The sequence below is a fragment of the Apaloderma vittatum genome, unplaced genomic scaffold (genome assembly GCF_000703405.1).
Source record: "Apaloderma vittatum isolate BGI_N311 unplaced genomic scaffold, ASM70340v1 scaffold15399, whole genome shotgun sequence".
Lineage (NCBI taxonomy): Eukaryota > Metazoa > Chordata > Aves > Trogoniformes > Trogonidae > Apaloderma > Apaloderma vittatum.
In genome coordinates this window covers 1-11,592 of record NW_009734755.1, presented here as the reverse complement: position 1 = coordinate 11,592, position 11,592 = coordinate 1, and the positions used below count along the sequence as shown (strand labels likewise).

At 54.3% G+C, this 11,592-nt stretch overlaps 2 protein-coding genes across 2 annotated transcripts in view; one reads left to right on the top strand and one right to left on the bottom strand.

The window, feature by feature from the left end:
- Positions 1–181, top strand: part of ACSS2 (acyl-CoA synthetase short-chain family member 2) — a gene marked incomplete at its 5' end in the record, with an annotated part of 27,747 nt that extends 27,566 nt beyond the window's left edge. The window contains one exon of the mRNA XM_009876395.1: positions 54–181. Coding sequence (XP_009874697.1) covers positions 54–181 — 128 coding nt within the window. The remainder of the gene's footprint in view (positions 1–53) is intronic.
- Positions 182–3,628: 3,447 nt separating this feature from the next.
- On the bottom strand, positions 3,629–11,110 carry GSS (glutathione synthetase; the record flags this gene model as incomplete). The annotated part of the gene is made up of 11 exons (XM_009876393.1): positions 3,629–3,752; positions 4,440–4,629; positions 4,897–4,978; positions 5,154–5,348; positions 5,977–6,043; positions 7,267–7,344; positions 8,430–8,510; positions 8,972–9,088; positions 9,246–9,385; positions 9,850–9,925; positions 10,965–11,110. Coding segments are annotated over 11 exons (1,296 nt in total), but the record flags the coding sequence as incomplete, so codon positions are not given.
- Between the last annotated feature and the right edge of the window lie 482 nt (positions 11,111–11,592).

Here is an 11,592-nt window from a genome sequence, read left to right as displayed (position 1 = left end):
AAGATGTTGAAGAGATCTTTACTCCTGCTTTCCTTTCATGGCTGTCGTTACAGGAAAGATTACCAGGCGGATATTACGGAAGATTGCCAAAAACGACCGAGATGTGGGGGACATCTCCACCTTGGCAAACCCGGGCATCATAAAACATCTCTTCAACAACAGATGCGACACTGAACAGTAGCGGCGAGACCTGTCCCTGCTGAGCAGAACTGTACCAATAGCAGTGTCCTGACGAGCAGGTCCTCTGAATTACCGCTGCCTGCCCTGGGGAGGGAGCCTTCCCCCGCTGAACTGAATGTACAAGATTAGGAATGAGGGAAAGGCTGGCTCGGGAGAGGTCGCGTCTCTCGGGCATGTCCGTGCCTCGGAGGACGTTCCAGATGGGTATCACACACCTGAGGTCCAGCCTCATGCACAAAGGGACTCGCCCTCCTCCCTTTTCACCACCTCGTTTCTTGAGTTTTAATTTTATTTTCTTGGGGGAATGGAGGGTATTAATTAACTTGATGTAATTGAGGGGCCCGGGCACCTAGTGCACAGCGGAGAGGAGCTTTGGGGGTTGGAGGGGAAGTGGTGCTGGAGTTACTCAATGCAGGCCGGCCGGGGAGGGGAAGCTCCCGTTGCCCATGGGCCAGCTCAGCTTCCTTTTCTGCTTGGGGGGAGAACTTCAAGCCGCTCTCACATCATCACCGTGTAGCTGAGTGTTAGTCTTGCATCCACTGTCAGAGCCTGTTGCTAGCAGAGCTCCCCGAGCCTGAAAGCGGGTGGGACAAGGCTCAAGGGAGCTCTGTGCTTTAAATGGCTTTTTTTAGAGCAATTTGGTTCCCCGGTGCCAGCATTCGTGTCCTCCCCCCCCCCCCCAATCACAGAATAGCCTAGATTGGAAAAGACCTTTAAGATCTTTGATTCCAACTGTTCACCCAACACTGACAAGTCCTCGACTAAACCATATCCCTCCAGCATCCTTCACTGGCTGTGGACACAATAGGGGGTCACAGATGGTTTGGAGGAGAAAAATCTTGGTCTGTTGTGTCCCACAGAGCACCACTGCCACCAGCTCAGAGCTGGGTGCCCCTGGGGTGTCCCAAGGCAGGAGTGAGTGCTGCTGCTACCAAACAAGGGAGGGAAAACAAAGCCAGGCCGAGGCACCTTCCCCGTCACAGGCAAACCACAACCATCACTACAGCGAAGGAACCAAGGCAGGCAGGGCCTTTCCCATCAGGAAAAAAAACGGTGGAAATTAGCTTTTGCTTATATCTGACATGGCTTTATGCTGAGGAAAAAAAATCCAGACCAACCCAAAAGCTCAAGTCCAAGAGCCTGAGCATCCTCAGGGTGCTGCCAAAGCCATTCTCCAAATGCATTACATTTAACTCCAGCCCTGGGTGGGGTTGGAAGAGATACCTCCTTTGTAATATCTGTATAAAAAATTGCACGTGAACTGTTGAATTTTGCACTTAAAACCACCAAAGGAGAAATGGGCTTTAAAACTTACTGCAGCAGCCATTTCGGCGAGTGCCAAGGTACAGGCTTTACCCACAAGTTGAGCTCACTTTAGGCTGAGCTGGGAAGGAGGAGGCGGCTGCCTCTGAGGCTGGTCACTCAGGGCAAGTTGTTCAAGTCCCAAATCTCACTTCTTACCTGCTCCTCTCACTGGCACAGCACTTCTTGTGAACTATAACCTCAGCGTGTGCTGGTTCCTGCCCCTCCTCGTCTACAAGGATTCCTCCAGCACCTCCCTCTGTTCCTCCTCCCCTGCTGTGTGATTCTGGCTGGCCACAGCTAGCTTATGCGAAATGGAATAAAATTCAAGGAGACAAAACAGAAGCAGAGTTGAGAGTGTGGGGGGGTCGTAGGTGCTTGTCTGCTGTTGAGGCAGGGGAGAAGGGGCTGCTCAGGCATTGCTGTCGGCCCTGCTGTGCCATAACCCGGGTAGGGATTTGGGAGTGGGTAGGTTGCTGCAGAACCCAGGGCCAGGACGTGGCTCCAGCAGCTTGAAGGCTCTGGAAAGGGTCAGGCCCAGGCATACAGCTGCCCCAAAGCCTGGCCAGGGAGGAGCCAAACACCTCCTGGATGCAGCTAAGTTCAGACAAAACCAGCATGCAGACTATGCAAATGTTTTAATCTCTGGCTGAGGGTAATCAACCTGCCCCTCCGAACAAAATAACCACCCGGGAGTCACAGCATCAGTCACACTTACAGAACCGAATTCTTTCCAAGGTGAAAGATCAACGATTGAGGAACACAGTGCCACGGCTCGGCAGCAGGGTGCAAGGCTGTCAGTCAGCACTTTTGTTCTTGAGAAATACCAGCTTTACGATGCTTCTCTCTGGTGTCATTAAAAGGCAGAGCTGAGGCTGCCTGCATAATTCACCGGGGTGTTGCCACAAAGGTGCAGCCCATGTTTTCCCTTGAACTGCTCAGCTGAGGAGGAAGAGGAGCTGGAGGTTGAGGCAAAAGCCCACAGGCAGGAGAGCCCACACTCCTCCACATCCCTCCTTGCTGCTCTGTTCCCATGGATTCACAAAACCTGGAGGGAGACATGTTTCGCCATCCACTGGTCCCAGAGTGAAGCCCTTGGCAGCCGGAGCTGCCTCTCCTGTCATTCCTTTACTTCCTTGCCCCAAAGCTCCCAGTCTCAGCCCACCCAACACCCCAGTAGGACCAGTACCAATGCCGAGGCCTCCTGGCACCGCTCTCGGGCTGTACGTGCGGCAGCAGACCAGGCAGGGAGACGCTCCAGTGCAAGACTTGCAGTGGCACAAGCCCTCGGGTTTAGCAATTCGCTGGTTGGGACACAAGGCTCCACAATTCATCATTGTGCTGGGAATCTGCCACCACCGTTGATTCTTATGCCAACCCCTGGGGATCTGTTGGGCAAGGCTGCGGGAGGCAAGAGGAGCAGATGCAGCCCTCCCCAGGGCAGGGCCTGCCAGGGGCATTCTGCGTCGCTGCCTGCATGGTGTAGCAGAGGCACTGTTTGGGATGAGTCCCCACACCAACAAAAACAGGAGCTGGGCAAAGCAAGAACAAGCAAGAGGCTCTTGGGCAGATGATGTCAGGAACCCCAAGGATTCTCAGGCACATGGAAAAGGAGAAACCAGGGCAACAGCACCTGAAGGAAGGCTGGAGGGGCTGTGGGCACGTGGAGCTGGGCTCCCCTATTTAACCTGGAAAGCACTGAGGCACTGGGCCACAAATCCCACAGCTGAAGGCCATTACTGGCACATCCACCTTTCCCTCCCCAGGCTCTGCGTTTCTGCATTTCCAGAAATAACGCAGCATCAAGGAGCGCGAAGCTGGGAACAGCGCAGCATAATCACCCTTCAGCTTTGCTGTACGTACCCCTGCCCATGGGCTCCACCCCAAGGGAGACCCCAGATCCTCACTCCCAGGAGGAGGTCACAGCTGAGCCAGCAGAGCAAGGGAGTCCCTTCTTCCCACAGGAGAAATTGCAGAGGAGAAGCTGGGGCTGGCACGCAGGTTGTTTGAGCAGTTGCGTCCACACAGTCCCTCCACAGCCCGCAGAGCGTCAAACCTTGGTAAGCGCACCCTAAGGACAACGGCCCCGCGGCAGCTCAGCTCTTCGGGCAGCAGAGCGAGGTGGGCAGGACGGGGCATCGCCTCCTCACACCACGTAAGGAGTGTCCAGCACTGCCACCCCCGCCGCGACGCCGCCATCTGCGTGCTCGATGGCCTTTGTCCGCAGGAGGTGGCCGGCAGCCTTGTTCATCACCATCTCCTTACCCTGCCTGCAGAGAAAAGGGCAACTGAGCACCCAAAAAGCTAAGGCATCTTGTCTTTGGCAATTCATGTTCCCTGGTGCAGCGTGGGGCAGGAACAGGCACATAAAAGCCCCCAGGCTAGAGCAGAGGTGTCTGCAGACACCTGCCAGCGACTGTGCCCTTTCTCAGCTGGGCTGCTTTGGTCCAGTTGCGCCGCACATAAGCGGCGTCAGGTTCCGAAAGCTGCCAGAGTACATTTGTTTCTAAAACTGTACAAAGACTTGAATTTCTAAGCTGTGGAAACATTTCTACGGGCCTAGGAGGGTTTTAAAGAAAAGCAGCAGCTATTTAGGGGTGAACACGGGTATTTCCAAGATCACCAGGGCTTCAGAAAAGCATGTGGCTGCATCCAGAATCCATGAAGTACTCCCAGAAGTCAGGGATGCTCAACCGGTTCCACGTGGCCGTTACACCAGTAACTGCCAGCACCACCTCTGTGGTTTTTCAATTTGTTTGGCAGCAGGCACGGAGTGACAGTTTAGTGCCCAAACATGGCACTTGGAGAGCTGCTGCCGGGGCAGAGAGAGAACGAGCAACGTCTGACCCTCATCCCTCCACCTCCCCAAAGCCATGTGCCCTGCTCACACAGCACAGGGGGAAAACGCTCCCACCCTGAGTGCTGGCAGGCGCACGTAACAGAAGCACGTTTCTTACCTGACATAGACACCGAAAATACCGAGCTCTGAGATGCACTCGGTCACTTGTAGGGGACTGTGAGCCCTCAGCAAGTAATTCATCGCTGGCTGTGGTTTGATCTTATCCATCAAGATGTAGGAGGTTCTCTCAGGGCTGTCTCTGATCTTCTCCAGAACCTGCCTGAGCTCTTCACCATAGAGGTTGTTCCCTGACAAGAAAAAACAGCAAGTCAAGCCCTTCCCAGCTACTGCAGCCCAAACAGACCCAGCCTTGGCCTCCCCATTCCCCAGCTCTGGGGCCTGGGAGGCTCCTCGAGGAGCAGCAGTACCTTACTGCCATGACTAGTCCCCCAGAGCAGCTACAAGCCAGCTCCCCCCACCTCAGCACAGGACCAGGAGCCATCCTGAAGCTACTGCCTCTCCTGGACATGGCACAACCCACAAGGAAACCTGCAGGGACCCCATCAGGCTCATACCTCCACCTTCTCGCTGCGGCTTCAGCACAAAGCGGTCAGGGTCAGCAATGGCCGCAGCAGCTATCTTGTCACCCTCTTTGCCCTGGTAGGAAAGGGTGGGAACAGAAAATCATCAGGGAGGAGGAGCATGTCTGCTCTGAGCAGGACCATCAGAGACCACAACAAAACTTTCTCATCTTCTTAACCAAAGAGAAACATCATGCAGGGCAAGCACACCTCGGCACGTTCATTTCTGCTCCAGCCCCGCTCACACTCACCATGTCCAGGGAATAGAGCCCAGCAAATGTTGCTCTTATTCGAGCAACAGCCTCGGGACGGCCAGGCAGCAATCTCTCCAGCGTTCCTGGCCGGCTCAGCTCTTGCTGGACCTTCTTGGTGCCTGCGAGCTGGGTAGCAATGTCAGGGCATTTCACTGCCCTCGATCTCTCCAGCAACAACCGTGCCTCCCAGTTCTGAGACAGAAAAACAGCAACCATCTCGTCAGCAAAACACACACACACATACGCCCCCCCCAAAGACAGGGGGAAAAAAAAAAAGTTTTCTCCACTATTTTTGTTCAGTTATCGCCTGCAGGGCTGTGGGTGTGGCAGTAACACAGCAGAGACAAGCAGGCATGCACACATGGATTTCCCACCTCTCTGGAAACAGCACAGCTAAGTCAGCCTTTGCCTGCATCCTCTCCACAGCTTGTCCAGTGCTGCCACCTCCAGACGACAGCAGGATCTGGCCTGTAGCAGTACTACCTGCAGCCTACTAGTCCTAGTAGAGGCTGGAGTGTGACCCGTTGATCAAGTCTAAACCCTTTAAGCAGGTGTTAATACCCACATTAACCCATCGTGTACCGAAGCAGCTCAGCGCTGCAGTACGAGTTCACCACAGGAGTGGTTCCCGGAGAAGAAAGCTGCTCCTTTCCCCTATTGCAGGAGCACCAGGGACCCGCCTGCCCTGCGGAGCCACAGCTGCCCAATGCCTGCAGCCACTCCGGACAGGACAGACAACCCTGAGATCACGGGCGTCTCACAGTCGCTGGGCAAGGCCACAGTGTGGGCAGGTTCTTGAAACAGAGCACTCAGCACTGACCTGCTGGTCGTAGTTGCTGGGCACGTAGCCCTCCCGGTAGTACACCACAGCTACCTCCTGGCCGTCTCTGGAACAGAAACCAGCAGCATTCTCAGAACCAGTCCAGTCCCTGCCCACCTCTGCCCGAATCCCCCAGCACCAAGACTGCAACAGGGCCTGGCACACAACACACTACAGCACCTTCCCCCTTCTCCTTGACCCCCGCAGGCTGTTCTGCTCCTGGCTGGCTTTGCCAGAGAACACCAAGAGCTGCAAGCTCTGGCTCCTCGAAACCAAGCCCTGTTCTGAGGCACAGGGTGCTGACACCCAACCTCTGCCCTTGCTAACCAAAGGCACTCAGCCCAGCAGGGAGGAAAGAACCTGCTGGGGTTTTTTAACTAGCTTTTGCCGCCGGGAGCCAGGTCTGGGAGATTCTGGAAGCTGGGAGGGAACAGGGTCCTTCTCCAGCAGCAATTCAAGGCTTTGGCCACACAAACTGCACGTGGTCAGGGAAAGCAGCATAGACGCTGCCGGCAGCCAGGCAGTGTAATCGCAAAGGCATTCGTCAGTAAGAAGAGAGGATGCTCTGGAAGAAGTACAGGGGATACACTTTCCCCTTAACTGTCTGGCAATGAGAAATGTATTGGTTAATTAAACACTGAAGAAACATCAAAGGTCAAATCATGGAAAAATCAGCCCAACTACAGGGAAAAAAAAAAACCAAAACATTGGCACAAAACCGTATCTTCCTTTAGGCTTGTACAGCTCCAAGCACGTTACCCTGGGAATAGGATAAACGTCACATTTGGGACCAACTGCCAGCACTTGGAGCCTGCAACCTGCACGTCCTGACCTCTGCCGGGAGCAGGCAGCATTCAAACCCAACAGATACCACACGGACACGTAACGCTTCCTCCTCGAGCATTAAAACCCAGCCCAACTCCCACCAGCAGGGCATCACGTGAAGGGTAAACAAGAAATGTCTTTGTGGAAGCCTGTGAAAAAGTCAGGACTTTTTGTAGCAGATGGAGGAAGGAAAGCTCCCGCAGAGCTCTGAAGGCTGTGGCTTGGAGGAGGGAAATTATGTTTCCAGCTGTGAGGGACTGATGTGCGTAGGCAAAATCTCACCACTGTGACAACAAAATCACGTCAGCTCTAAGGGGAAGCAGCAGCCTGGAGCACAGAAGAGAACTGCCTTCTCAAAAGTCACTATTTACTCAAAACATACCACCAGCTTTGGTCGTAAATTCCCATTTACAGCCCTGTGTGCCCAACACACAGCCAGGAACGCGCACCTTGGCTCATACTCACATATACAGCCTCTTGGCATCATCCAGAGACCCCCTCTCAAACACATCTCTGAAACGCTTCCTGATGACCCGAATGTTCCTGTGAAGAGAGGAGTGGGACAGTCACCAGGCTGAAATCTGTCAGAAATCACAGGGGCAACTGGCGGCTCCAGCGAGGTGGCTCCTTCACAAACAGCCCCAGCTTTGTGCTACAGAGCCAGAGGAACCCTACAGACCAGGACAGCCCCTGGTTTTAGCACCCATCCTATGTCTCCAGCCCAAACACTGGAGGAAGCAGAACACATGCCTAAACACCCTGAGTTTCTCCACACTCACCTTTCACCTCCTCAAGTGTACCTAAGGGAAGTCAGCATTGGGCTCTTTTTAATCCCTACACAAACTCTCTTGCTGGCAGCTTCAAAGCCAAGAGCTGCAGACAGATGAGCGACTTCCCCCTTCCCACCTCACAGCCTTTCCTCCACACAGCGGCACTGTGCATCTGCTGATGTGGTGATGCCTCCAGCTGCTCCAGCACAGGCTCAGTGCGAGATTTCATCAAAACATCTCCTTCTCCCTCGTTCTTTGACTTTGTTTTGTTACTTAAGCTTTTATGAAATACCACGTGCCCAATCCCAAGTCAGAGAGCGAGCAGGACTCTCACTAACCCCACTCTGCTCCTTGTCGTCTCTCTCTTATCTGCCCCTCTCCCCTGGGGCAGCTCTGAGGACTACACAGGCACAAAATCAGGAAGGAATCAGCCCTGGAGACCAGAGGCTTTGATGGCCGCTGGTGTTCCCAGCAAAGAGCTGGTGAGAGGCTTTGGGAGGATGGTGGGAAGACAAAGGTGGGTGCCAAGGCTAGGCAGGAGGCCACGGAGGGAACGCAGACCACCAAGGCAAATCCGAGGCAAAGGCTGCCCTGTTACATACCAAGACACGTCTTCTCACAGTCCCAGAAACTTGAGTAGGTGATAAAGTAAAAATCAAGCAGATTCTGCACACCTCCATCCTTCTCCAGCCTGTTCCCACGGCCCTGCCACCCTGCTGTGCCTGCTGGAGAGCCTGGGGACGCCCCACAAGCTGCCTTGACGGAAACGCCACGATCTGGCAGCCGTTCGCTCTGCTTCCCTTTTCCAAAATGGTACCACCTCCTTCCCTTCCCAACCCAGAAAAATCCAACCTTTACCTGTTCCAAAGCTCATTTTCTACGCATCGTTGATCAAAAATGTTCCTCTGGACTTCCTCCACCAGAAACATCACCACAGCACTGGAAGACATACCACAGACATCAATCATTAAACCCAGAAACACTTCACACACACAGGATCACTGACTTTTGATCTGTGCAGTTCAGGTTTCCTGCACTGGCCCCTGCTTGTCTTTCTCCAGCGTTCCTAAGGGTCAGCGTGCAACCGCAGAGCAATACCGACCTCGTGTAATTACCAAACTAGTGCGGGACATAAGCACAAGGGCAGGAGGAAAAGCGAGGTGTGTGCAGTGGTCTTGAACCACACAATTCCCACAGGGTCCCCCTGCACCCCTCCGCCTTTGCAGCACAGCAGCCTGTGCCAAGACAACAGCATCGCTTTTCCCAGGGTGCCACGGGCTTTGCGAGAGCAGCTCATCAAGCAAATGGGCGTTTTCCAGACAGCAGGATTTCAAACGCCAGCGTGTGCGTCCCCAGGGGAGACAAGACAAGGCAGCCTCCAGCACCTCCTCTCTCCTTACTTTTGAGACCCGTAGAGCTCCCAGGCTTTTGCAATACCCAGGGCGAGCCCCTTCGACGGGTTGTTGGGCAGCAGGCGCGACGCCTCCTTAGACTTTCCCAGCACTTTCAACACTAGCCTGTGGAATAAAAAATAAAGAAGCTGCAAATACCACAACAGCCCCTGACCAGACCTTGGGATCAGGCGTTTGAAGCACGCGAAGGCACAGAACGCTGCAGGCCCCGCGGCACAGCCACTGCAGCACCCAGTGGCACGGGCCAGGGACGCTCCCTTACCCGTGGACAGCCGCGGTGCGCGAGGTGAGGCCTCCGAAGCTGGCAGCAATAGTGTTTATTTCTATCTGCTTCAGAGCCGGTGTCTCATCCGCCCCACAGTCAAACATGTAATCTGAGCGGTTTATGCCTAAAAACACAGACTGAAACAGAGGGGAGGTGAAGTGGGTTCTCCTGTCGCCCTGGACTGCAAATCCCTTTGATGATCTTGCTTCAAAATCCTCCCATGGGTGCTTTGGCCCACAGCCCTTCTGAGTACTCCAGAGGAGCTAACAAAGCTCCTGAGAGTAAAGGAGCTTCTGCAGGGACAGCCTGTCCGGTGCAGGTCCCAACACAACAAGGCACTCTTCTGAGGCACCCAGAGGGCAAAGACCAACCATATTAAATCCTCTCGACTGTTTCCAGCAGCAATAAACCAAAGGGCACAACTGTCAAACAGGGCAAGGTCCTGAGCTCACAGGCTGTAGCCGAGACCTCACAGCACAGGGAGTGATCAGCCGAACTCTGGGAACAGCTCAAAGCCTGCAGCAGCAAGCTCACAGGCAGAGACCAGGCAATCCCACTGCAAAGCAAAGCTGCCAAGGGCTGGGGCGTCCTGCCGAGGTACCTGAGCCAAGCCTTCCTCCAAAACTTGCATGTGGATTCTGAAGAGTCGAGCTGTGAAGTCATCTACCTTGATGGTGCTGGAGAGAAAGACAGACCAGATCAGCCCCGTTACAGTGTCACAGAGGAACAAGTAAATTAATTCTTTTCCAGAAAAAAACCACCTTAGACATTCTCCAGCCCAAGTGGCTTAGCTACAGCTCTGCCGAGCCCTACAGCACTGTTAAGCATCTTACCATGAATGCACTCTTCATCAAGGGCCACTGTGCAGAACTGTTACACAAATCCTGTTTGCTGAGCACAGCCCCTGTACAGAAAGTCCCGCTGTGTGGAGGGGACTTTCCTTTGCAGGGCAGAGAGGCAGGAGAAGCAAAAGCAAAGAAACACAGCCGAATTCTGCAGATACAGGAAAGGAATCAGAAGTCTCTCTGCGCCTGCACACACAGTTCGTAGAAGAAGCTTCACAAGCTTCATCAAATTCCCCCCATCCTGCTGGGCTCCAGATCCCACCCTCTGTGGTGCCAAGTGCCTCAGGTCTGGCTTTTCTTCAGAGTCCCCAAACTGCTGAGCTAATTGTGAGCAGCACCTTCAAGGAGCTGCCCGCAGGCACCTGAGCACATGCAAACCTTGGGGCTGCGTTCCCTAACCACAGATAAAAACATGCCCCGACAAGCTCTGGCTGAACTGGCGTAAGTGCTGAAACAGCTCTGAGGGTTCAGGCTCCAGCAAAACAAGAAGAATGCTGGAAAACAGTCTCCAGCAAAACAAGAAGAATGCTGGAAAACAGTCTCCAGCAATTTGAATGTAAAGCCCAGAGGCCAACAACCTTACAAGTAAGAATCCATGAGCTTGAAACACTGGCAAAACTGAAGATCACTGCAGGTAGTCAACTCTTGCCCAGACTGCCCCATCTCCTGAGGCCCAAGTAGACCTCAAAACACAGAGACTTGATGGAAACAAATCTTAGGACAAATAATGCAGCAAAGGAGACAATTTCTGCAGAGGACAGGAGTGCTGGCCTCAGCTTGAAGGACATGAAGTGACAGAAGGTAGGCACGCCTGAAAGGTGGCGCGTGCTTTGCATTGAACTATTTCATTAAAATGCAACATGCAAGTTACCTGGCCAAGGTATGCTCGAGGAACTCTTTGTTTTGACTGATAGCATCCACCAGCAGGTTAAAATCTTGCTGAACAGCGTACGCTTGTTCGAACAGGGCACTTGGTACTGCGGATGGGAGCAGCGTGAAGGGAGCGTAATTCACCACCTGCCAAGAAGGATGCAGCGGCTGAGCAGTCAGGTCTACGCAGTTAAAGTGGGGCTAAAGAGGTGCCTCCTCTGCCTCCTCGTCCGAAGGCTGCAGCCACCCCCAGCCCTCCTCGGGGCACCCTGGGCAGACACACGGCCTCGGCCCCGCTGACTTTGGCTTTCGAGGGCTCTTCTTCAGGAGCTGCCCTGCAGGGAGCTGCGCAGGCAGGAGGAAGCTGCCCCAGAGCTCAAACCCAGCCGGGTGTCGCTCTCTGTGTGTCTGCTCTGACGCCACCTGGACTGGAGAGCACTGTCCCCACAACGCCTCGGCTGCGGAGAAAGGGTGAATTCGCCAAACCTCGGGTTCGGCCACCGGAGTCACCTCCTTTGATCCCCGAGGCCCGGGGGTGACCCCGGATCTCTGGCTCCCCGGCACCTCGGGCAGAGGGACCCCTCGAAGCCAAACTCCTGCACCAGAGCCGAGTTCTGAGCCCCCCTGGG